The sequence below is a fragment of the Melospiza melodia genome, chromosome 3, assembly GCF_035770615.1.
Source record: "Melospiza melodia melodia isolate bMelMel2 chromosome 3, bMelMel2.pri, whole genome shotgun sequence".
Lineage (NCBI taxonomy): Eukaryota > Metazoa > Chordata > Aves > Passeriformes > Passerellidae > Melospiza > Melospiza melodia.
The window spans coordinates 55,826,532-55,853,592 of record NC_086196.1 but is presented as its reverse complement, the minus strand read 5'-3'; the positions used below and the strand labels follow the sequence as shown (position 1 = coordinate 55,853,592).

General features: G+C 38.3%; 1 protein-coding gene across 3 annotated transcripts in view; it reads right to left on the bottom strand.

Moving 5' to 3' along the window:
• RMDN2 (regulator of microtubule dynamics 2) overlaps positions 1–27,061 on the bottom strand; it is a 50,766-nt gene that overhangs the window by 10,118 nt on the left and 13,587 nt on the right. For all 3 annotated transcript variants that reach the window (XM_063151846.1, XM_063151845.1, XM_063151844.1), the window contains exons 5-10: positions 24,155–24,215; positions 13,024–13,099; positions 11,295–11,372; positions 2,655–2,753; positions 857–910; positions 688–768 (exon numbers count right to left, since the gene is read on the bottom strand). In XM_063151846.1, the coding sequence (XP_063007916.1) occupies positions 688–768; positions 857–910; positions 2,655–2,753; positions 11,295–11,372; positions 13,024–13,099; positions 24,155–24,215 (449 nt within the window). The remainder of the gene's footprint in view (positions 1–687; positions 769–856; positions 911–2,654; positions 2,754–11,294; positions 11,373–13,023; positions 13,100–24,154; positions 24,216–27,061) is intronic.

The window sequence follows — 27,061 nt, the reverse complement described above, 5'->3', positions numbered from 1 at the left end:
AGTGAACCTTCTTGCCATGACTTGGTTTATATTTGAGAAATTAAACAACTTAAATCTCTCAAATATTTGTAGAAATTTTGTGTCCACATACCAAAAATGCTCTAATGGGCCTAAAATACTGTAATGGGCCTCCAAGAGGAATCTAGTAATCTCTTAGAACAGACTCTAGGCTAGCAGATATGATTTGAAGAACTGTGCCCCCTTAACTGCCCTGTGGTTGAAGACAAAGCCAATCTTTAATAACTCATCTGTCTCTGCTGTAATTAACATACTGCCCTTAACAAGAATCACAAATCAGAGGCTTTCAGGAGCAGACAGAGACTGTAGGACAAAAATCCAGAGTGCTTTCAATTGAGAAAAGCATAGGTCTGGGGCAAAATTTCAGCACAGCTAGAGTGACACACTCAACTGTTTATGCTCAAGATGATCTAATGAGGTGGGCTGAATTACAAAGAGTACAATTCAATTTCTGATACAGACGAGTCTCTAATAGTTCCCCAAACAAAGATTTTTTTTTAAGCTGTTGATACAGACAACTGTAATGAGGCAACCTAGAGTGCAGGAAAAAGGAATGTTCTGTGTTCAGAGGAAAAACTGAAACATTATGTTGTTACCAGCAGTGCAATAATGGATGCCAAAGACAAGAGAGCAGTCACAAGGGAACAAGTTATCACTCTCAATACCCACCTCATTAGTAACTGAGAGAATTGACAGTGCAGAATCACAGTACTTCAGAGCATTGCTTTTCTGGCCAAGATCTTTATAGCACTGAAAAGAAAAAACATTTTGTTTCCAATCAGACCACTGTAAGAACACCAGAGTCTACAAATCATTATTTTTAAAAGAACTTGGTTACCTTTGCCAAATACACATAATTGCATTTGGAATATCCTGGATGCATTTCTTCTGCCTAAATAATAAAAAACAGGAAAGAAAATAGACATAAAACTTGCATGATGAGATTTACGCGGTCTGCCTAACATTTTTAGCAATGCACTACATTTCCTCAAACATCAGACCGAATCATCCCTACTCTGTGTAATGCAATCTGTTTAGTAGCACTTCAAAAAAATCAAGAAAACAAAAAATTACAAAACTCCAACCCTAAACCAGGCACATGAGATGCTGACAGTGAACACAGAAAATGTTCTGTACTGCTTTCTCTCCTCTCTCCCTAAGCACTCTGTAAAGATCTAGGGTCATTCTGTACAAGATCTATTGGATTCATTCACTTACAGGGTAGGTTTAAAGATACCACTGTCTATAGATTATTAACATTTATTTCCTTATCAAAGAAGTGAGAAAGAAACCAACATTCACATTTTGTGTAATGAGTAAAGAACTGTGTTTATGAATTTTACAATTATTTCCCTTCCACATTCTCTTATTTTCTGGCTTTGGGTTCACTTTTCTTTTTAAATTATCATCTTCTAAAAATTTCAGGTAATTTTAAAAGTTTAATAATGTCTTTTTTTTAAAAACAAATCAAGGATATAGAAGCTTGCAAGATGAGTAAAACTTCTACTAATTATCTACTAACAAAGAAGCAGCTTTTAATCAAAGAACAGCTATTGGGAGGGGAAAATTACATCAGTGAAATTTATAGTAGCTGTAATCTTTGGACCAAAACAATGCTGCTTTACCACAACTGTGTAGAATCAAACAACTGAAAAAGAAACCTAAACAGTTGTCTTTTAGACTGTAATTTGATTTTTGTTGCTGAAGATGACTTAAAACCACAGTCACTCTGCAGCCCACCACAAAATACCCTGAGGCTAAAGCAAATGTTTCAAATTATTTCTACCACTTTTGGAATTTGACCTTCAAGATAAAATCTCTTAAACTGGGAAGATGGTAATGTATTGTACTGTCCAAAATTCAGGAGATTTTCAGTCTTTAAATAGACTAAGAACACAGAAAAGAAGAACTTTTTACAGTGAGGAAAAGATGCCTGTCCAATTTCTTTGACAAACTTTGATATTAATTGTAATGATAGAAGTTTATGCTTTGAATCTATGAATGTGAAAAACTTGTATGCTTTGGAGCTCCAGAAGCAGAAATTATTCATATGGAAAGCAATAAAAGATAGATTTATTTTATTCATGTGGTGTTTTCTCATAACTGTGTTCAAATAGAATGCCCAGGAATATGGACCTATATATGACAGGGCTTTCTTCTCTACTTCACTACAAAAGCCATTTCATCTTCACAAATAAGAAAGACTTCTACTGAAATTCAGTGGAAAATAGTTTCAGATCAGAAAAAAGAGAAGGATCACAATGTCAAAGTTTTCCTTGCCTATGTCAACTCTCTTGCAGAAACAGGCAAATCCACAATCACAATCACTATCTGTCTCAGCAGCATATGTAACTAATCAATATTCACAACACATTCAATTCAATAACTGTTAACCACAGCAATTAATTGGAGAATTTCCTGAAACTAAATAAAGAAAAGAAAGGCGCTAACCACTCAGTCCAAACTAATTTTAAAACTGAAAAGAAAAAAAATATTTTAATAGAAAGCTCAGTGGTGTTTAGAAGAGCCCTGAATGTATAGCTACTGAACACAGCCTGTTGAACAGACATCTTGACAATACTCACATATAGCAGCTGGCAAACAGCAATATAGGAAAACCTTTGGCTAGGACTTACCTTAAGGAAATTCTGCAATGCTTCTTCTACTGTTGAAGTTGGTGGAGTCCCAAAGAGAGCAGCAGCTACTTTCTTTTCAAGCCACGACAACTGAGCTACCTAGAAATAAAAACCAATCAAACAAACAAAACATTAAAAAGTGAGATTTCTTAAGAGTTGCTTTTCAGTTTTGCAGTAAATACTGTCTTTCGTATTGCACTACCTATACAACATATTTTGGAAAAGAACCTGTAAAGGAATGCTGCTTTATAGTGTCAGTTTGGCCAGCTCAAAGCAGTCTTTTGGAGTTTAGAGTCATATGACCAAACACCAACATCCTCAATATAAGGCTACTTCCATGTTCAAAGTTTAAAGTACATTTTAGGTTTCATAGCGTCTTGTCTTTTTTAAAAACCTAAGGCTAGAAATAGTACTTGTTGAGGTTTGCATGAAATAGACAGCTTTGCAAGGTAATCTATGCACCTGACTCCTTTCCTACATTATAAAAAGGTGTTGCTGCTGTAAAAATGTGAGTGGTTTTGGAGCTTGTGTAACAAGTTCATTTATTACACAGAAGCTGGTGACAACCACTGTTAAGAAACAGGCTCAATTTTTAGCTCCTCCAATCTGACAAATAACACTTGCCAATGACCTCTTCTCATTTCAGGAAGATCAGCTGCTATAAAAGGACTTTAGGGAACTGTCATATTGCCACACAATGCATATGACTTATATACACTGACACCTGACAGTTACTTTGGTTACTGCCATAAGGTATTTGGCTCCATCACCCAGCCCTCACATCTCCAGCAAAGGATGGAGTTGCTAAGAAATGCAGTGTGAAAGAAGAGCCTGTTTAAGTGGAGGAGTGAAGCCACTTTCCTTTGGTCACTTCTACCACATCTGTAAAGAAAAGCCAGAAGTTTTTTCCTTCATATCAGTATTTGAAGCACAGCACTGATGGCTCCTGTCACAGAGCAGATGAGTCAAAAAATGGTAAAAACCAAGATTCTGTATTTTCTGGCCTGATCTATGCAGAGGCAACACAGAGAAGAAGCACACACAGGGTGTGTGAAAGAGAGCCCCTCATCAGAGACTTGGAGATGAGATATGAATCACATAGGGACACCTCTTTTTCAGAAGGAGCTGCAATTCAAATAACAGAGTTCAGCCTTGAAGTCAAGTCTCTCTTACTGCTATGAAATTTAAAATGGTTTTGCTTTGCTTTAGATTTTTCCTGCCTCATTCCCTGGCTTCTCAATATTTGCAGGGCTGCTGCTGCTCCCCATACCAGCTCCACCTATATCCAGCAATTATCCAGGAGATGTCAGCTAATAATTGTAAAATATGAGAATCCACTCTGTCCTAAATATCCACAGCTACCAACCAGAATGCTTCTCCTCTGAACAGACATCAAGTTCTACCTACTTCTTCTTGCAAATGAAAAATACCATTGCAAAGACCAGAAATACAGGTCAGCAGGGAAATGCACAGGATCATGTTTTCTCATCTGGCCCCAATGCCTCTAGCTACATGAGAGCAGCATTGCATGGAGACAGAAGGCATCCTGTTCCAGTCATGCTAGCTGCTCAGTAGGGTCCCAAGGCCTTATTTGTTACATGTTGTGAGTAAGTGTCTCACACCAAAGCCCTAAATTACAACCCAGAGATAAACAATATTACCAAAAAAAGCTTTTGTTTTCATTCTCTTTCACATACCTCGCCTTAGAAGCTTCTTCTGAGAACAGAAAATGTTTTTTAAAAACCTCTCCAGCAATCATGGAGTTCTTACTCATTGGAGCAACAAGATGCTGTTGCCCCTGCAGTGCTTTCCCACTGCATTTCAAACTGCAACACGCTGCTTAAAACTTCTAATTGTAGGTATAGATAAAATGTCCTTCCCCATTTCATTTCTCTCACCGTTGTATAGTTTCTGAGACATATTCTGCAAGAGTTATTAAAAGATTTTTTGCCAAAGTGCTGTTTTTTTCATGTCTGCTGTCGCCTTGTTCTCTCTCCTCTTGGAAGAGGAAGGGTGTTTCTATATTTCTAGGTCCATCGCATCAAGAAGAAGGAAGAGAGGGGGTAGAAATAAAGGGAATGTGTTACACTGTTCTCTGCAAAAGCACACAACACCCTGGAGATACACACTGCACAGATACAATTACCACACTCATGTCTGCTGTTATGCAATAATGAGGAAACAAAATTGCAGTTTTTCCATGTGGAGTTATAATTAACTATGAAAACACAAGTTCTTCCTGGCAGTTACTTTATTTTCTTATAAGATTTAATCAGAACTGATTTGCTGAGGTTTTAGTCTTTATTTTGTCTGGCTTGGGTGCTGCTTTGCACTACTCAAATTTCTAAAAAGCCCAAACATATATGCAGTTGGCCATTTTTATTTCACCATCCCCATCAAGCTAAAACAATGTTTAAAAGTGAAATGCATGTAAGCACATGCACACTTCACACAAAACCACCCACACTGAAAGGAGGTTGTAGCAAGGTGGGGGTCAGTCTCTCCTCCCAGGTAACAAGTGATGGGACCAGACAAAATAGTACCAAGGGAAGGTTTGGACTGGATCTTAGGAAAATTTCCTTTACTGAAAAGGTGGTCAAGCATTGGAATAGGTTGCCCAAGGAAGTGATATAATCACCTCCCTGGAAGTGTTCAAAGACACGTGTGTGTGGAACTTGTGGACATGGGTTGGTGGTGAACAGGACACTGCTGGGTTAACAGCTGGACTTGATCTTAAGAGGTCTTTTCCAACCTTGATGATTCTATGATTCTATGGCAATAGTGAGTTTTTTTTAACGTGCACTCTATCCAGCATTATACTTCGTGACTATTCCATAGACAATCTGAGAATTCTGTGATGTTTCAGCAGTGAGACTTACATGCCACTGCCTTTGTGAATTTGTCACAGCAAGCCTAGCCCTCCATATATGAAGTACCTAGTTCACACAAGTTTTCCAGGCTCCTTGCACGGTCAATACAGAGAAGCATTTCCATTAGGCAATTCTTCTTCCCCTACCTTAGCCTGAGATGAACACTCCTCTCTTTTTTTTCTTCAACTACAAAAGGAGCAGACCCTGGGGATAGCTAAAGGCAGCTGAGGTGAATCCCATCACAACAAATTAACTGTGCCCCACTTGAGTCCATCTGCACCCCTCTACGACTGAAGTGGGACAAATGGAAGCAACCTGTTATATGAATACACAAAACTGTGTCCCAGAGTAATAATGATGAACAGGAACCTATACTCTTCCCCTAAACACCCACAAGCAAAGTCTTTACTTTGAAATAACTTCATTTGAGTAACTCTTACACCATGTTCAATGAAATGGAAACATCATTCCTACTATACCTAGATATTAATGATTCTCTGTCTGTGAGCAAGCACAGGGAATGGACCCCCTGGTGGAACGCGCTCTAGCATAGTGCAGAATTGACTGCTACAGTCAAGGCTACTCCAATAGTGCAAAGCGCATCTGGAGGTCCATACAAAATCAAGTATAAAGAGAGGGTAACTGTCATCAGCTACAGCAGAACCATGATTTCACTTAGTGAGTGTTCCAGGAGTAGTAAAGTACAACAGGTAATAAGGCAAACAACTACTGCTGCAAGTAATAGCTGCAACAACCACAAAATTAAGGAATGAAGATTGGTTTTGCCCTACAGATGATTTCCAAATGTTAAGTGAAATTTGGTTTTTTAGGACTCCTAAACCCGGACGTCAGTCCTGCCAGAAGCCTGAAAATTCAGAGCAGCACTGCAAGGAACACTGTGTTTCCACAGAATATCAGGTTTTAATGTGCTGGGTCACTCAAGGAACATGACTCCTGAGCTGCCAAACATAAGGAGAGCTACTCCCACCCACTCAAGAGCAACAAAGGCCTGAGGAACCATCAGCCAACTCCTGATCTCCCTTAGAGCTGAAGGGTAGTGGGTCATCCTGACAGCCCAGCGTTTGTCAAGGAGAGGAGGCCACTCTACAGTATCCCAAAGCAAATAGAGATGTTTCTCTCAAGCAACCTCTCCTACAGATCTGTCAACAAGCTGTCATCAATTTATCCTATACCAAAATCTCTATTATATCCAGAGATGGAAGAAAGGCACTCCCAGAGTTAAACTGCAGCTGAACGTTAAGTTCATACTCGGCACTCTTCCATCAGGCCTCTTGGATCTCTGGTGGTTCTCTCTTAAATACTGGGAAAATGAATTTCAAAAATATCCCTTTCTCTTCCTTAGCCTAGGATCAGCAAAAGTCAGATATATATATATATATATATACATATATATATATATATATATATACACTGCAACACTGGCTGGATTTTTGTCTTCTGTTCATCATTTATGAGAAGCAAACCCTCCCCACTGACAGCTCCTTTCAAATTCCAGGATGTTGGTTCGAAGGAAACTAACCCAGTGGAATTGAAAAACCATCCACGATTGACTTTCACCCCTAAAAGACATCCCCTTCCAATGCTTCTTTCCTAATAGCTCACTGAACACATATCACACAATTGCCTTCCATAAAGGTAAATCACAGCATTGATCCAGCTTCAGTAAAATATTAATGGCATCTATTTAAATATCCCCCGAGAGTTTCTTTTTCATTACAATGTATTAATGTAAAATTGTACTAAATAATTTTGCAATGTTTTGACTTCTGGAAGAGATTAAGTAACTGGACACCAATTCTGAAATACTAGCTTCCAACAAAAACATTCTCTTTCTTGCCAGCTGAGGAACCTGGACAATCTGCACAGGCATTTAGGTATTTATCCAACTTGAATTGGGCTTTTCACTTTCCAGTAAGGGAAGCCCACGTAGAGAGCACACAAAGGAACTGTATCAATTTATTCCCTGATGTAACCCAAACAGATACTGGGATACACAACAGACAAACCCAAAACATAGCCTATAACCTGCAGAAGGAAAATCCCAGGAGATATAATTTTTATTACACTACTAGCATTTACCAGGGACTTTGATCCAGTTTCACAAGTACATGATAGCTGTTCTGTATACCTGTACTGTAATGGCAAGTAGACATAAGTCTTAACTAGAAAGTTTTATCAGCTATTTAAAACATTAAAACACTTAACTCCCCTCCCCCCCGACCATACAATTATAAAGAATTATCAGATAATTGTGCCCAAAACTTTAAAGAAATAATTCTTATATACCATGCATCATAGATCCATTCACTTCTTGTATACACAGCAGGTCTCATAGACCAAATTTTGCCCACTATAAGATCTATGAAATGACTGGTAAAAATCTTGCCTACCTGATTGTCATACCAGGAGTAATTTTCTAACAGAGCTGAGAGGATTCTGTGATCCTCCTTTTTTGTACAGCTCTACTGACTTTAAATGGTAAGAGAAATAAGAAACAGCAAAAACTGATTTTTAGACAAGGTGGTGCACAACTGCCACTGGCTCTGCATCACAGACAAACCCCAGCTGATGTGAGGCAGTGAAAACCCAGCTCATCCTTTCTGCTGGAAGGTGCTATGACACCTTGCATCAGCTTCACTTCTGGCCCAGCAAGAAAAACTGCTGGTAAGAAACTTGGCAGCACTGTACCACTGCTCCTTGCAAAGGACTGTGCCACACTGAGGAAGGTGGGAAATGGCAGGCCAGTCAGGCCACATTAAACTCCACTAATTAAACAGCTTTTACTAGCACAGCATGCAGTCTTTGCATATAGATTTCAGTCTTCAATAAATCTTCCGCATCTGCCTCCACTGGTTTAGGGGTGACAGTATTGACAACTGGACTTGATGATCTTGAAGGTCTCTTCTAACACTGATGATTCTATGATTATATACTTTTTACCTCAAAGTCTTTTCAATGTATTTTCACTTGTGAAAATGAACTGTAGCCTTGAGTTACACTTGAAGCATCTGCATTTACAATATCTTATGCAATTCCTGTTTGTCATCCAAAAAAACACATATGCTAGACAATAGTAATAAGATCCCCTAACATTAAATCAGGAGTGAATGGGAAATATCTGACTATACTGGGAAGATTTAAGTATATCAGACTTCACAAAACTGTTACCAAAACCTATAAAATATCAAAAACTTGTTATGTTTTTTAATTACACTGCTTCCGTAAAAGAATATGTGACCAAAATTACATAAAAATACCTTGGGGAGCAATACCTACAAAAGAACAAACACTGTGGCCTATCCTAACTTGCTCCCAAAGTCAGTTAGGCTAAATGTAAAAACTTACCTTCTTGTCTGAAACATCCCTTTTCTGCTTTAATTATCTCACACTGGACAACACTTCCCAGCCTCAACAACAGTGAGACTGAACACCAAAAACAGAGCAGCTAAGAGGAGCATTATCACTCCATCTAGAGAGAGGTACCAGAACAGATGAGTGACAAAGGAATTTTTCAACTCTCCATCATAATCTCTACCCTGACAAAGTATTTGGAATCAAGGCCACAGCCAACAATCTTCTTTTGGGATAATTACCACAGCATGAAACTTCACAGTCTGCAGAACAGGAGCAAGGAATTTGGCATACCTTGCACAAGCTCCCATGATTACCTATATCACAGGCATGCCCAAAACCTGGGTTAGTGGATCAGCACAGAAACAATTCACTCTGCTAAAACGAGTGAGGATATCACCAATCTCACTGGGCTCAAGTTAAAATTAGTAATGCCTCAACACTAGTGTTTCCAAATGACCTCATCTTGCTACTGAAAGTGTACAAAGACAGTAAGTTTTTAAGAACTGACAGCCCTAGAAGTTGAACAAGATGTTTTTCAGTCCTATACTTGCATTTGTTTAGAGTACGAAAATTTGTTCTGTGTGTTTCACGTTACTATTTTGTCATGGCAGTCACAGAAGGCAAGAATTAAAAAAAAAAAGAAGAACAACAGAAATCTGAGTTAAATCCTTACATATTTCAGTGGCTGCATCTGTTTAGCTAGATTGTTTCACTTAAATAAATGCAGGTCAGGTCATAACCTAAAGCAAATGCTAATCTGTGGTTTCAATGTTTAGTAAGGAAGTCCTGCATATATGTTGCAAGTGTGGGATATGAATTTGTAACAATACAGTACAACAAACCACATGTATTACTCAGTCAGGAAGTGGTGATTATCATGAAAATGAAACGAGTAAAAAAAAAAAAAAAAAGTGCAATAAGAACAAAGTGAGGTATACTGAGATTGTGTGTTTCCAAAAAGCAGCAGCTCACATGAGAAATAAGCCATGAAAAACATCTGGGAGTATTTGGCTTAAATGGAAGCTGCAGTTAGCTGTTGGGCACAGCACAGTATAAAAGTGCTTAAGGAATCATTGGTCAGAGATGCTTCCCAGAGGCAGGACAGCAGGCATACCATAGGATCATCTTCAGCAACTTATTTTTGCATAGCTAATGCTGATATTCAAGATTACACTGTGACAAAAAGCAAAAAGCCAGATTCCTTGCACAAGCTGGTGTCATTCCTTATTCAAATCAACAGAGAAAAAACATGGTTGCTGAAAGCTCTTTGGAAGTTATATATACGACCTGAAAAACTGCTGAAAGATTACTTTGCATTAAGTCTTGTTGCAGATAAAGACAAAGCCTGCAATGTGTCACAGCAAATCCTTCTTTCCAGTTTGCCGGCACTTTGTAGTGACTTGCACTGGAAGTATCCGAAAGAAAAAGCTTGGCTGGAATTCACTGTGCATTAGCAGTCATTATTCTGAGAAGACTCACAGTGATCTTTTACAGCATAGACAATGAAAGAATGTTTTCTTCCAACAAAAGATTCCTCAAAGCAGTAGAGATGAACCAGTATGGATAGCCAGCTGAGCCCTCAAAGATGCGGATTACCAAAAAGACAACTCTCTTATTAAAGCACACAAACAATTATTCTAAAAACTTAATGAATAGTTAATCTTGTAAACCAATTATCCTGTTTTTTCATATATGAGTACTTATCACTACAGAATCTACTACAATCTAATATAATCTTTATAAAATAAAAATATATAACTAAAACAATCTTTAAAAGCAGCTGTTGTACCAGTAGGACACAAATTACATTTTTGCAAAACTCATTGGTGAATTACAGATTTTTATGCATGAATATTTTTGGGACATTCCTTGGAATTTACTAAGTCAGTATGGTAGCCTTGCTGCCACAGACATAATCCCACAGCATTGTCAGTGCCTTTAACTTAAATTATGGATGGGAAATAAAGTGACAACAAGGCTATGCTACCAGCCCAGGTCCACCCAGAAAATTTATGGCAGAACAAGGAAGTAAACTCAAGAGGTCATCCTTCCTCCTTTCCAAAAATCAGTTACTTTTCTTTCTTTCATTCATTCATTCATTCATTCATTCATTCATTCATTCATTCATTCATTCATTCATTCATTCATTCATTCAGATAAAAAACCTGAATAGACAATGAGGTACATACAAGCACAGCTTACCTAATTACATTGCAGGAATGGTGAGCTGCGAGCATCATGCATCTGGTATTGAACTCAGGAAGTGTAAATGTCTGTTTCATTTAGCTCAAAACATCTACTTAAATAAACACCTACTTTGTCTTAAGTCCCACTATTTAATTACAATTCTTTATTATACTCAATTCATATGTTAGATAAATAAAACACAACTTACTGAATAGCACCATCTTCCATTTAGGTAATATAAAAAGGGATCTTGAGGTTTAAGTTCAATTGCCTTGTCTAGGTGCTCCTATTGGAAAGAAAATTAGTATCACTTTAGATGTTTGTTTGGCAAGCGTGTTTACATTCTAAGTAGTTTGCTGCAAGTCAGAAACAAATTCAGAAATTCTCTCCTGCTGCAATTGTCTTCTAACAACCTAAAACTTCAACTAGCAAATCCCTTCCTCATGGAGGGAAACCACAAAATTATTTAGCAACGTTGCACACAATGCAAGAAGGCATGCTGTACTTAGAACATGACTAAATAGCTCTAAAATTCAGTCAAATAATTCAAGAATTTTGTCTTAAAAAGGCAACAACTTCAATTAAATTAATTTCATTTACAGTTTAATATTAGGAAACTATCACAGATCAAATCAGTGAGGAAGCAACTACTCTTAAAGAGATCTTACATGCCAGCACCCATTACTGAAGCATTGTTCCTTCCACCCTGGGATGTGACAGCCCCAGTGAAATGGTACTTGACACAACCAATTGTTATTATATTGTGAAATTAAGAAAATAAAATGGTTCTGTTTATAGTGAAACTACAAAACCTATAAAGTATCTAATTAGGCCCTTCCAAATCATTCTCATTTCAGGTCATGAGTACTTTTAATTTAACAAAAAAAGCTTATTGCTCAACCTGAGCTGGAAGAAAAAATAAATATTTCAGCCTTACCATTTGTCTCTCAAAATAAATTTCATTCAAACATTCCTTTTTTTCCCCCACATCTCTTTCTAATTAAGACAGTCACAAAAGTATTTGACTTAGACATATATAAGATACTACTATATTATCATACTCACAAACTATTCAGATAGGAGCTATGTTTTCATACTTCTATTTTCCCAAATCAACAGATTTCAGGATTTACTTGTGAGGAGCAAAACTTCCCTGAAACAGCTACTGCTCACACTGCAGTGACTCTTTTAAAACTTTTAGAAACGCCATCCTTGAACGGCTGCAGCACTTGTGTTATTTGTCATTTTCCCTTTGTTCCCAGCCTGTCCCAGTGCTCAGGGCTTGGCTGGCTTGGCACAGCTCAGATGCAATGAATGCTCTCTCACAGGAAAGCTCTGCCACACTCCAAGTCCTAACACGGACATGATGTGAAAGGAGCCCACCCCAGGCATTCCCCAGGGACTGGAACTCGTCTGCTGCCTTTCACTGTCACCCAGAAAGGGGGGACACCAGCTTGGAGGGCAAGGCATGGATGGAAAGTGTCTAAGCAATGCTGAGGACAAGGAGGGGGAGAGTAGCACATGTAACACAAACAGCTAACTCTAAAAAACACAATTACCTTTGCAAGGACAGAGTTAAAACAAACATTACTTAAGGGCAACATGACGGATGACTGCAGAACTGCGTTAGTTCATCGCTTGCTATTTCACATGTTTTGGTTTTCTAAACTGAATCATTACTGCCTTTCCCCCCTCCTTTGACTACAAAGGAAATCAGAAATCTTAATGTTGTTCCCAGAATTCTACCTCAATTCTTATATTTTGCAAGCATATAATTAATTTTCATACATAATAATAACCTTTTCAATTTAACTTCAGCACCAAAATAGATCTGTGAGGCTGAATTACTGTGTTGGAAAACCTGTCTTTGACTATATAAGGAAATAACTTAAAGGAATAGCTTAAAAAAAACAACCCCAAATCCTACAAAAACATACCTTAAAGAGATAACCATTCCTGATTTTGTTTTGTACACTTTCAAACTGAGACATATAGCCACACATAATTGCAAACCTGAGAGGGGAAAAGAAAAACACACACACATACTTTTTGTGATTTAAATAAACCTTTGAATCATATTACAAAATATTTCAATACCTAATGCACACATTTACACTTTTATTTTTCCATCTGAATGGCTGGACGGAAGTTTGGTATGAGCTATACATATTGAAGAACAGACAAAAACACAAAACCAAAACGAAACAATGGAAACAAGGAGAAGTTTAAATGACACTATTTGGGTTGTCAGTTAAGTGACAAAACAGATTTCTCCTCCAAAATTTAAGCCATTTAGTTCAGAGTGCAACACTTCCAGACTGGCTCTACTGACAGCAGTTTACCTTGACACATTGTGCTCTGCACTTCACTGGGAATGTGAGCACCACCAGCTGCAGAAACTCACCCAGGAAGGCAAATGCTTGGGGTGTGCCCAGTTGGAAGCTGCACACACCTCAGAAACATTCACAGTTGCCTTCTACCCTTCCCAAGTATCCCAGTGCAATCCTGCACTTCTGATACTCTTCTAGTATCTTTAAAATTTGAAAACATACACACACAATCTGCTCTAACAGGATCACTACTGCTATTACTAATGATTTCTATTGCTAAGACCATTATTATTTCTATTATTATTACTATGATTATCATAAATTGGGGACACTGAGTGGTAAAAGAAATGTGAGATAATTTCTATAAAATACTTGTATTGTTAAGCAATTATAAGTGAACATATTTTCAGAGGTAAGCCTATAAAGATCCAGATCTCCTAAGCAGCACTAGTATCTTATTGAAACTCCACCTAAATTTCTATTGCTTTCTTCTTATTTCTTCAACAGTTATAGAACTTTTATGCATAAGGAATCTCTTGCACAGATATAAATTACAGTTTCCTTGGACCTATTTTCATTGGTATTAAGACAACTCTGCACCTCTGTATAAAACTAACAAAACCACCAAAGAAATAGTTAAGCAGCAAAACCTCATGTAGATTACTTTTCTAATATTTTTCAGAATTTTGCTTTTTTATCAAATATTTTACAATGCAACACCAACCAAAAATAAAATATAATCCTAAAAGAAGGAAATCAAGTTGAAGTCCAGAGGAAAACATGAGTTATGCAAGAAGCTTACAGAGTTAATTATGGCAACACAACCACAATCTGTATGGCACACACAGTTTATAAGCACTCTTAAACATCAGCTTTCTTGAATTGCTTTATATAATGTAATTATTCAAGCTCCAGTGAACCCTGATCAAAATGTCATTGCTAACACAACTCAAGAAATTACTTTATTGCTCAGTTAGACCTAATGGTTTCTAAGTCAGAAATGCTCATGCTACAGGTCATTTTGGCCAGAAGTGTTTTGGTCAGTAAGTGTTCCCAGGTAAGGCACGGAGTCAGCAGAACAGCAGTTGAGCTTGTAAGAGCTCCAGACACACTGTCAAGCACTCTTGGGCAGGGTGTTTGCTGTGACCAACGTGCACAGGACAAAATCCAGCTAATGGCAGCACTAGTGCTGACAGAGCTGCAGCCAGAGTGCATTTCCTATGGGAACGAGCTGTAGTTGAGGGAAAGGCAAGGGGTGGGGGTGAGGAAAGTTCAGGTATTCAGAAAGAGGGGGGAGGTAGTGAAAACTTTATTAGGGTTAAGTAACTCAGGCAACATTGCCCCTATTCCCTTCACTCATTAAGTGCTAATCAGATAAACTCAGCATACCATAGCTAAACGGATTGCTGCTACAAAAGAAAACAATGAAAAGCGAACAAGCTAATCCAGCATCTTGCAGTATTTCCCTGTCTGTGCGTGACAAGAAAGAGGGCCTTAGTTTAAACTAGTTCAAAGAAAAACTTCTACTTACAGCTAAAATCTCTTGGGAGGGAAATCCCAATGAAATTTCCACTGAATTAAAAGTAAGCTAACCTACTAACTTTAAATACCCATTATTAAAAAAAAAAAAAAAAGTCTTCCTGAGTTTCTTTTAATTTGTTTTGGTTTGGTTTTTTTAATTTTATACTTTTGAAATGGACTAGACAGCCAATTGATAAAAAGTAATTATTTAATTTTTGAAATTCTATGGCGTTTTGGATATTCATATATTCATTTCATTTCTTAAAAAATCCCCCAAACAAAATAAAAAACTGTGTCCTTTCTTTCCTGAGAAGAATTTTTAGACATTTCAAATAATTTTCAAAGAGTTTAAAACACCAGTCAAACTTTTTGGTTTGCAAAGGGTAATGTTAATCACTGAGTGGTCTATATTGTAAGGGATCTCAAAGATCGAGTTTCAACTGCCCTGCCATAGGCAGGGACCCTTCCACGAGAGCAGGCTGCTCAAAGCCCCATCCAGCCTGGCCTCCAGGGATGCCCATTCTCCAGGCAATCTGTTCCAGCGCCTCACCACTCTCATGGTGAAGAAAATGGCCAAAGAAAATGAGGCAGGGAGTAACTAGAAATGCTTCCATCTCAGTCTTTCCATGTCGTTCTTTCCACAGCCCTGGACTGCATGGTCACCTGCCCCATCTCGTGGTAACAGGGGGAATACTGAAAAGATGATCATACAACAACATGCAAATATCTACTGAAATGGGTAAAAAGCACACCAATTAGAAGTACAAGCAATACTGGTTCTCTGCACAGCAATTACCTCCCTCATACCCTCTGAATATCAGAGTACTGCTTACAGAACTTTCACAGACAAAAATAAAAAGAAATTGTATCAGGAGAGAGCTGCCAGGAATGACCTCTTTGCTGAGCTGATGCTACTCCTGGGTATTGTAAAATCCAGCCCCAGACACATTAATCTAGATAAACACAACAATAATCACCTCAAGTGACACAGTACTTGGTTGGTGTAAAAAATGTTATTCTCAGACGGAAGAAAAATTACTGAACACAGTGTAGTAGCATATGATTAATCCCCACAATTAACAAACCTTTATTAAGCATAAACACAATCGAACAAACTCAATATAATGGGTCAGCACCATGCTCCTCCATTATGTCCTGGAACTCAGACTTGCAAGAAACTCTAGCTGACAGAGATGGATGCCAAGTACCTATGTAGCCATCATGCAGAAGGTCCTAATCAAAGTGAATTAACATTTTCCCTTCTGGTGCTACATGTGTATTCAGGCCAGGGGAAACTGTAAGGGTCATATCTTACCTATTGCCAAAAAAAAGAGAAGCAGGTTGATCCAATAATTTTATCAAGCCAATTTGGATTTTAATAGAAAAAATGATACCTACACTTAAGACTCTGTCATCCACAGCTTATTCTACATGAGACAGATTAAACCACCGTAGGGCAGTTAAATATAGCATTATTTATATTTTCCCTGATAAATTTCACATGGCCAAAACCAGAATTAACATGCACCTTCCCAGACTTGTTCCTTCCTCTCCTATATACCCTTTTATATGTCCCAAATCTAAAAAAACCATTTATGTCACATAGACTACATTTAGAAATCCAGATCTCCATTTTAGCATCTCAGTATCAATAGGAAAGAAAAACATAACTTTTTTAATTGTATCTGACAAGACTTTGCAAATGGGAGGAGAGTTTGTGATATTTACCACCACCAAAGTTTAATTCATGTGTTTCATAACTGTTTTTCACTCCCTCCTCCTTATCTGAGAAATATTTAACATGTAAAGTAGTGTGAGCAAAGGCTAATGCGTGGGCAGCACACAAGAGGCCCAGTAAAAAGAAAGTTCATTCCCACTCCAGTTCTAAATGTGTTCCTGCATCTCTCCACCTCTGCATGGCTCAGTTCTGTGCATGCCATCTTATATTTTAGCCCCCAACTCCCTCACTAACCAGTTTCACCCACTTATATATTCTGACAGTCTTTGCAATGTAGTGAGACCCACAGGATTTCTTTTTGACATTATTTCAATGAGATACCAATTTCTATGTAGAGAGATTTTGCAACTGAAACTACTAATTATGATCCCTGTTGCATTGCCCTTCCTGAGATCCCAGTTTTTCATACTTCATATCATATCACTTTGGTACCAAGAGATTTAATCTACAAAAATGCATCTGACACGAAGTTTCCAGGCAAAGGTAAAGTATTGGTTTGTATTGGTATATGATCATCCTCATGGGGATATGGAATCAGTGCCTGAGAATGCCTAAGATGGCCAACACACCAAGTAAGATGTGCCAAGGTGCAAAGTGAAGTGTTTAGGTGATATTTTGTTTGCAGAGATTTTTTTGCTAATGGGGATTTCATTTCCCTTTCCTTTTTCTGGGAATATAACTGAGTCCACATGGTAGAAATAGGCAGAAATACACTTTGCACATTAAAAGTTCAACAGAGCATTGAAGCTGAGCTCCAGGGAAACAGCAGATGTAGTGCACACTTGTGTAGGTAACACTTGCAAAAACATGACAAACCCCTACTTTGGTTTAAAAAACCTCAAAGGTAAGGGCATTAAGAATTCTGGATTTATTTGCTGCAACACATGCAGCATACCAAATCAAAGGAAAATGCTGCTGTTAATGTGTATTCACAGAAGTTCACTAGTAGAACATGTGAATGCCATGTTCAGCATTCCTTAGGCTGTGAAACCCACAACTGTGCTAAATTCCTGTTTCCAGAAATTTAACTTTTATTTTTATAATAGACAGTTGTTACAGATGGAAATACAATCTTGAAGAAATTAGCAGGATAGTCTTCACAAGTGTAGAAACAGAGTGAAACAATAGCTTTCAGAGACAATAACACAGCAATTCTCCTTGATAGAAATGTAATAGGCATCATTAGGTTGTCAGAATTATTTCCTCTGTGACCATTCTGGCAAAAAGCTTGTAGTAAACAGATCTTTTCACATGTCAAACCTTCCTTCTTTGCACTTGCATGAGTATGCTGCAGTGTTTCACTGATCCACTTACTTCAGGACAACTTAGAGCTTTTGAGAAATGGCTTCTGAATTTGAAATGTTCAATTATTAAAAAAAAAATACATAATTCAAAGATTCCTGACTAAGATTACACGTAATTAAGAACAAAGATTGCTGTAAAATTTCTTTGATCTTTCCATGAATCAAATACAGGGCAAACAACTAAGAGCTGGAAACCTTGTATTTCTGTACAAACTATCAATTCCTGAAAAATCTGACTGCATGATAGAAACAGATGCTTGACACTTGCAAGTTATCTGCCTCATCTAAGTTTAAATAAGGGATAATTAAGGGCAGCAGTTAACAAGCATTTAGTTAGAAACAGTTGAGGACTTAATTTTAAAAATTCTTGGTAGTATGACCATATCCTACAACATATTCCAAAATTTTTAAAAGTTTTGTTTCACTGGAAAATTACTTTTATGCCATTACACCCTACAAACCTGACAAATTATCTATTACTGAGATGGAATGTTCACTTTTTAGTGGGAAGTTTGTGTAAAATCACCAAAATACCCAAATGACAATGATTATTTGTGTCCTTGATGGAAACAACCTGCACTACTCTTCTGTAGCGCTGCCTGCCAGTGAGACACTGTACCTGAGCTCTGGAGCTCACTTCCATGGAACACCCAGGCCTTGTGAAAATATCTGTGCTTCTGATGAACACTCAAATACACAACAGAGAAAACTCTTGTGGGAGGTGTGTTCAGAAAGGGTCTTCACTTACAGCTACTAGGTTTTCACTTGCTAACTTCACTTGCACCTAAATGAGATGTGCTGTATGACTCCCACCAATGGGTGACTTCTAGAGAGTAACACAAACTCAAAAGCAGCACCAAGTTTGTTTGTGGCAAACAAACCAAAGCTCAATGCAAAGAATAATCTTTTTAAGCAACTTTCCTGAAAATTTGCCATAACAGTAACCTTTTTGTTCTTTGCAAGGCCTGTAACAAGTTCTCCTCAACAAAAAAGGAAGTGTGAGGATCTGCACAACAGCAGAGAAACCTTCCAGACCTCTTTCCCAAACTCCTGAAGTAAACCAGCAACAAACCTCCCACAAATATAAAAAAATCACTGGTTTTCCAAAAGAATTTAAAAGTGATAGTTTAGTTTTAAATAAAAGCACTGTTCTTAAGCATCTACATGTTGTTTTCTGTAACTGTAAAGTTGTAAAGCAGCACAACTACAAAGCAACTGTAGCATCAAATTGTTCACATAGCACTTCTAATTAAAATCTGGGTGATAAAGATGCTCCATGATCCAAGATGAGCTGCAAGTATTCACAGCTGTCCTTTGGGAATCACTGACCCACAAAATGAATTTGTTTGAGGCTTGGAAAAAATAAGAAGACCTGCAATGGCTGATGATAACTTTTGCATGCGAGTTCCTCCACAACTTGAAAAATTGACACTGGCTGAACAAAGCCACAAATCACTTAGAATATTTACTCTGTCTTTCTTTAGGGTGTTCATACAAATATTAAAGCTCTCTTTTTCCTTTCCAGTGTTGCCATTTACTTCAGTTATTTAGAGGTCAACATTCAAAAAGTCTGAAGGTTTTTGATCTCATTGGCAACTACAAGATTAAGTATTATCACATGTTTTCAAAAATCTGGATTCAGATATGAAAATTATTTGCAGCTGCAGTTCATTACCAAAACCAACTGACTACTTCAAGATATTTTGCTTTCTTTGTTCTGCATATGTTTCCTCAAATTTAATTTGACGCTGAATACTGTTAGTATTCTAATCAGTAAGTTCAACAGTTGGAGAGTTGATCATTTTATCATACAATTTTACAGAAAAATATAGGTGATACACTAAGAAGTTACATGGCATCTTTTTGTTCTTAACTGAAGTAAATATCAAAAGTAAGGCAATACAGCTGAACTCTAAGCCTACATTAGCAAGTTTGCTCATGGAACCATTCCACTAAATTCCACTGGTGGACACAAAAAACGTGTTCTGTCTTACAGACACCTTACAGCAATTCCACAAAATAGAAAAATACCTGCTCTGGAAAAGGGATGCTTTTTCTTGTATAACTTTATCTACACTAGGAAAATTATGTGTGTCAAAGTGTCACAAGAACCTGTTTATTTTGGTATATAGAACTTTCAAGCAGCAGGGATAATCTTCCAAAATAAATGTCCAAATGGGTCTACAAACCTAACCACTGCATGACAGGCATAGTGCATATTTTTAATGGAAAAAAAAGAAATAATTAAAAACTGCCTTTTTCTAATATTTCTAAATATTAGGAAAAGCTCTATAAAAGATTTAGTAAGAGACAATATTCAACAACACAACTCCAAATGACCCTTTAGTCACAGCAGGGAATATTTTTAGATTAATTCAGTTCCATTGAGGAATTCCCAATTAACTTAAAACCCAAAAGAAATTTACTCTAAAAATAAAAACAAGAGTCCACATCTAAGCTAGGTAAGACAATAAGAAGAAGTTCTATAAATACACCAGAAGGAAAAAGAAACCAGTAATGAAACTGCAGAACATTTAGAAATGAGGAAATAATGGCAAAAGATGAAACCAATGAGGCTGAATTCAATTTCTTCCTCACTTACATCCCCCCAGCTGCAAAAGGGTTAACTGTAAATAGAGAGCAAGGTACAGGACCAGGAAAAGAACAGGCTATCATTTAATCCTCACTCACTTAGTAAGCCATAATATATTAAACAGTTTAAGAGAACACTAGAAATAATGTATGAGTGGACAACATAGATAGCAGCTATACCCAACATGAGTGAAAACTCAGTTGTGCTGATTGGAAATATCAAACCCCATCAGAAATTAGTAAGAAATCAAGAAAAACTTTCTAAACTTTCTTCAGTCAAGGTCAGAAAACCAGGTTGGTTATCAATAGCTGATACAGACTGACATAGCCTTACATGCAACAAACAGATGGGCTCATCTTACACAGGCTAGGATTATTTACCTTGTACAGCCTTAGAAAATGTTATGTTGGCAGTGAGATGAAAAGGAAGTATTTTGGTCTCAGACAGCATTGCCTTCACACTGACCTTGCACTCATGCTGAGCTCTCATTTCTCTCTGTTGCAGCCAGCAGAGACCCTGTTCAATTCACAGGACCCCTGCCCATACACCGATGCCTACTGCCACTGGAGATGCCCTAGGGTTTCTCACCACTTCTGGATGATGGCCTGGAAGTGTAGGGACCCCAGAGGTCCTGTGTGATATCTGTCATGCCATGCAAATATCCTGGCACATCAAATGGCACATGCTGCCTTTGAACTCTCCCTCCCCGCTAGGTGCAGGATCAGGCCCTTGCTCACATGCAGGCACATATGACAGAGACAGAACATCCACTCGTCCATCTGGAGCTGGGCACTGCCCTTCAGCTCTGATCCTGACCACCCACTAGTGATCCTAGCATCTTTTTGTACAAATATTTGTTCTATTTTTTTCTTTTCAGCTCTTTTCTCTATTATAAATATTCTTATTAACTATGGATTTCATATTACTTTCACATATTATTTATTCATAACTTAATTGTATTGCATCGTTATCTGTTTACACACAGTCTTTTCTATTTATAACCTCAGGTAAAATTCTGTTTGTTTACAACTTTGAGAGAACAGTTTTTACAGAGATTCCCTGAAGTCTTATTTCCTGTTCATGGGGATTAACATGTGAAATAATATTTAGATAAACTGAAAAAATTTGCATTAGGCCAGACTCAAACAATATAGATCTGGCACAGAGCTGACTACAGAAGTCTTGTAAGTAATGCAGAAAGCCCCAACAGCAAGCAAAAAGGCAAACCAGGGAGAAGAAGTGTTACAGGCAAACCAGCTAGCATGAAGACAATACAGGATAAATTATTCTGGAAGTGCATAACCATACAAAACAGTTAACACAAGATTTTTGTGAAAAAACAGGATAAAAGAAGAATTCTGGCAAGATTAAAAAGCCTGGGTAACAGGAATGCAACAAATGAGACACACCTTGTTTATGTGGCCTTTGACTTTGTCCTACCTGATGTTCCTCAAAACATAACTGTGGAAATATTTAGATTAAATCACCTGTAGAGATGGTTGCAGAACCAGGTTCATGTGAACCTGAGCATCCCTACTGGTGTCACCCAAAGTTTAGTGCTGGGTCCATTATCTTCCAGTAATTTCATTAATTAAGTTAATGATTTTAAAAAGCCCATACAACAAAAACCACCTTTGAAATAAAATGTTAATCCATGAGGGGATGCATTTACAAACCTAAATGGCCTCAAACCTCAGAAACAGTCAGAAATAAACATTAAATCAATTAAATGTGTGTAAAACACTTTATAAAGCATAAAATAGAATAAAATAACTTTAAAAAATAAGTTACAAAACAAGTCTAATTGGTTAAGTAGCAGCACAGCACAAAAATATCTATTGGGACCACAGATGGAACAACTATTGTAATGCTAAACAAAAATATACCAAAGTCTCTCTGGAGCATGAAAGCCCATTCTGCCCAGCTTTAGAGCCTCGGTTAGATTGGCACAACCATTACACTTACATCACACTTTAAAAATCATGCAGTAAGTCAGAAAGATGTCAGAAAACAAAGACAAGCCAATAATATATTCAGAAAAAAATATAGTGAACTATTTTAATCTGTAGTGTCTATCTATACCTCTAGAAAGACATCAGTTAAACAATAACTGATAAAAACCTCATGTTCACTTGCAACTCAGATACATGAAGGATGAAAACTGCAAACCATACAAAAATCCATTGCCTGTTGCAAGAAGCAGTAGCTTAAAAAATGTAAGATTTTCCTCTTAAACCTCTCAATTTGGCTTTCTGAGCTAACCTCTGGAACACATCTCCTTACACTCATAATTCTTCCCCTGCTAGATGTTCCTGCCAGGACAGGATCTCACATGTGAAGTCCAGCAGACCACCTACATCTCCCTGCACAATATGTAAGGGTTTATCAGAATAGTTTCTGCCAGTGAAGCTGCATTTATACTAGGAGATGTCAGTCTTGTGGGCTGAGGAGGAAGGGAGGGGCAGGATTCATTCTTGAATGTGATTTTGTGGTTGTTTATACAAAGAGTTCTAGCTGAGAGGGGTACACCAGCATTACCCTGAGGAAGTGGCCATGGCTGTTGTGAAGCAAAGAGCAGAAATGGGTTTAAATTGCTTACAGAAAGAGAGAAAGCAAGACAGAGAATTACCTAATTAAATTACAATGTCTGTGACTAATCAAGTATCTAAACCTGAGATAGCTGACATGTGCTCCCTTTGTTGGCAACGGAGATGTTGTCAACTGAGCCCCAGGAGAAATTCATCTCACCCTCATGCAAGACTAAATGAGCAAAACTGACTCCAGTGAAGTGCACTCCAGAAGTGGCTGATTCCTTTAGATTGTGAAAGGAGCCTGGGGTAAAAGTATTTGTTTTGGATATGAAGAAGTTTGGTGAAATCCCATCCCACAAGTGCAAAGACAAAATTAATGAAGAATGTAGAGACCAAAATTGAGACGAAAAGCTAATAATATTAGAAAAGAAATCAGGAGCTTAGTAAAATTTACTAATAAAATACTAAGGTGAGGAACTATCAGCTAGAACTCAGCAGAATTATCTTTTACCTGATAATGTTGATTTGATAAAGAAATATTTATATTTGCAGAGTTTGTTAGTTCTGGCAAGGTCTACAAAACTAAATTAAGAGTCACGCTTGGAGAAAAACTGTACGATAAAACAAAAATTGAGAAGTTAATTCAAATTTCCATAGTCCTCTATACCTATTTTTAATTATCACAATTTAGACTATTATAAGAAAAGGAAAGGACAATTCAGGGTCAAATGACATTATTTTGTGAATTGTTGAAAGGGAAGGCAAATGGAAAACTATGGCTTCTCTGAGCAACAAAATAGTGGCTTAAGCAAATACTGTTATTTCCATTTCTTGGTACTTATTGAAGTATGGTTATTGAGTTGTTTCACATGCTATAGTAAATGCTTCACAGAATATTTCAATGTAATTTTTAGTAGCAACTGGTAATAACTGAATTTCATAAAACTATGAAAAAAGATTAATGACTAATTTATGAAACTGATGTCAGGCTGGGGTTTTTTCCTTGAACTTAATAAATGTACACAAGTTTGTAAAACTTTGTCAAACTTACCACTGGTGACTCTCAGCACTCCCAGCATCCAGCTGAATAGCTTTTTCAGCTTTAATCTTTCCTGTAAATGGAGTACAATATATGAAAGGATTTATTTCACTCTTCCACATTTTAGGTGACTCCCAAGAACAAAGCAATCTGATTTACTCTAGCAGCAAAGAAATTGCTTCCCGTTCTTAGAAACATTTAGATGAACAATGTAACATCCTGGCTTTACTTCATTTACATAGTCATACACTTGCATATAAGTATATATAAACTACACATGCAATTTTAGTATTTTCCTTTAAAATCCAGTTCAGATGCAGTTAAATCAGGGAAGGATTGGACTGGACTGCCAAAGGAGGCCATCATGTCTGAAAGACTGAAGAGCCTTAAAAGCAGGTCAGACAAGTACCTGTCAGAAGAACCAGCAAAGCCATTTCAATGCCTTGGTACAAGAATAAACCAGCTGAAGTTCCTTTCTAGCACAAAGCCTTCCCTTAAGTTCCACTTTTAACTGAATAAAGATGACAGTAGGTGATTTGATCAAACCCACATCCCCAGTAAGAAGTTCAGATGAGATGCTTGCTGTTTGCAGAGTCTCAGCTGCAACCAATTAAGCTGCACTGACATTTCTGTATTGTAAGTTAACTTCATAAAAACAAAGAATAGCATACACAGTCCTCCTACCCAGTGGAATGAAAAATAACCATGAAACTACTGCCAGCTCTCCTGCAGTCTCAAGCCCTCTGCAGCACTTCCAAAAACTGAGATGAAAAAGGCTGCCACCACCCCCACTTCATGAGAACGAGCCAAACTAGGCTGGTTACTCAACACCTAAGACTCACTTTCATCCCATCATTCTATATCTCTCCCTGTCTTTTGCTATCATTCATCAGCTGAGGTTACATGCAGTTACAGAATCACAGAATCTGCTGAGTTTGGAAAGGACCTACAAAGATCATTGAATCCAATTCCTGGCTTGCACAGGACCACTCCAAAAGTCACACCGGGTGCCTGACAGCATTGTCCAAATGCTTCTTGAACTCTGTCAGGCTGTGCTTGACTACTTCCCTGGGGAGCTGGTCCAGTGCCCAACCATACTCTGGTGAATAGCCTTTTCTTCATATCCATCCTAAACCTCCCTGACACAACTTCAGTCCATTCCCTTGGGTGCTGTCACTGGCACCACAGACATCAGTGTCTGCCCCTCCTCTTCTCCTCATGAGGAAGTTGTAGCTGCAACAAGGTTTCCCCTCAGTCTCCTCTTCTCCAAACTGAACAGACCAAGTGACCTCAGCTGCTCCTCATGTGGCTTCCCAACAAGGTCCTTCACTGCCCTCGTGGCCCTCCTTTGGATGCTCCCCAATAGTTCAGTGTCATTTTTACATTGTGTCACCCAAAACTGCCCCCAGCACTCAAGGTGAGGCTGCTCCAGTGCAGAGCAGAGCAGCACAATCCCCTCCCTTGCCCGGCTGGTGATGCTGTCCCTGATGCTCCCCAGGACAGGGCTGGCCCTCCTGGCTGCCAGGGCACTGCTGGCTCATATTCAACTTGCCAGTGACCAGGATCCATGGTGCTGCTCTCCAGCATCTCATTCCCCAGCCTGTCTGTACATCCAGGGCTGTCCCATCCCAGGTACAGAATCCAACACTTTCCCTTGTTGAACTTCACACCGTTGGTGATTGCCCAGGTCTCTGGTTTGTTGAGGTTCTCTCTGCCCTCAAGGTATTCAACAGCTCCTCCCAGTTCTGTATCCTCTGTGAACTTGCTCTGTGTCCCTTCCAGTCCTGTGTCCAAGTCATTTATGAAGATGTTGAAGAGCACAGGGCCGAGAATGGAGCCCTGTGGAACCCCCCTAGTGACAGGTCCCCAGTCTGATGTCATCCCATTCACTGTAACCCTTTGTGCCTGGCCCGTGAGCCAGCTGCTCACCCATCCCATGATGTGTTTATCCAGCTGTGTGCTGCACATTTTGTCCAGAAAGATCTTGTGAGAGACAGTATCCAAAGCTTTACTGATATGCAAAAATATTATATCAACTGGTTTCCCTTGATCAACTAGGTGGGATACTTTGTCATAAAAGGAAATCAGGTTTGATAAGCAGGACTTTCCTTTCATGAAGCTGTGCTGGCTGTGACCAATGGCTGCATTGTCCTCCAGATGTTTTTCTGTACCTCCCAGAATAATCTGCTCCATAACTTCACCAGGCACTGAAGTAAGACTGACAGACCTATAGTTGCCAGGGTCCTCCTTCTTGCCCTTTTTGAAAATCAGGACAATGTCAGCCAACTTCCAGTCAGCTGGACCTCTCCAGATTCCCAAGACTGCTCAAAAATTATCAGGAGAGGTTTTGAGATGACACCAACTAGTTCTTTGAGGATTGTTGGACGAATCCCATCAGGCCCCACAGATTTTTAGGAATCCAGCTGAAGCAGCAGATCATACACAATTTCCAGGTTGACTAGGAATTGATCATTCTTGCAGCCATGGTACTCCAGCTCAGGGCACTGATAACCCCTTGCTCCATTACCCGTGTTGAAGACAGAGGCAAAGAACACATTAAACATCTCTGCCTTGTCCATGTACCCGTTTGTGAGGCAACCACCCTCATCCTGTAATGGGCTGATGTCATTTTTACACTGCTTATTGCCATTAATACATTTGAAAAAAAACTCTTTATTGTCCCCCACAGTCCTGGCCAGCTTCAAGTCCAGTCACTGGTAAAAGCAAAAGATTCAGCAACAGAATTTACCGTTTTCATTTACTTTGTGTCATAATCCCCACTGTAGGATTTATGTACAAAGCCAAGTTGCTACTAAAGCAAAGACAGTATCAAGTAAGTTGCTAAGACAGCGCAAGTCTTCAGGAGTATTTAGAGGACAAAAGGATTGGAAAAAGGAAGGATGTTGAACACACTGAGGG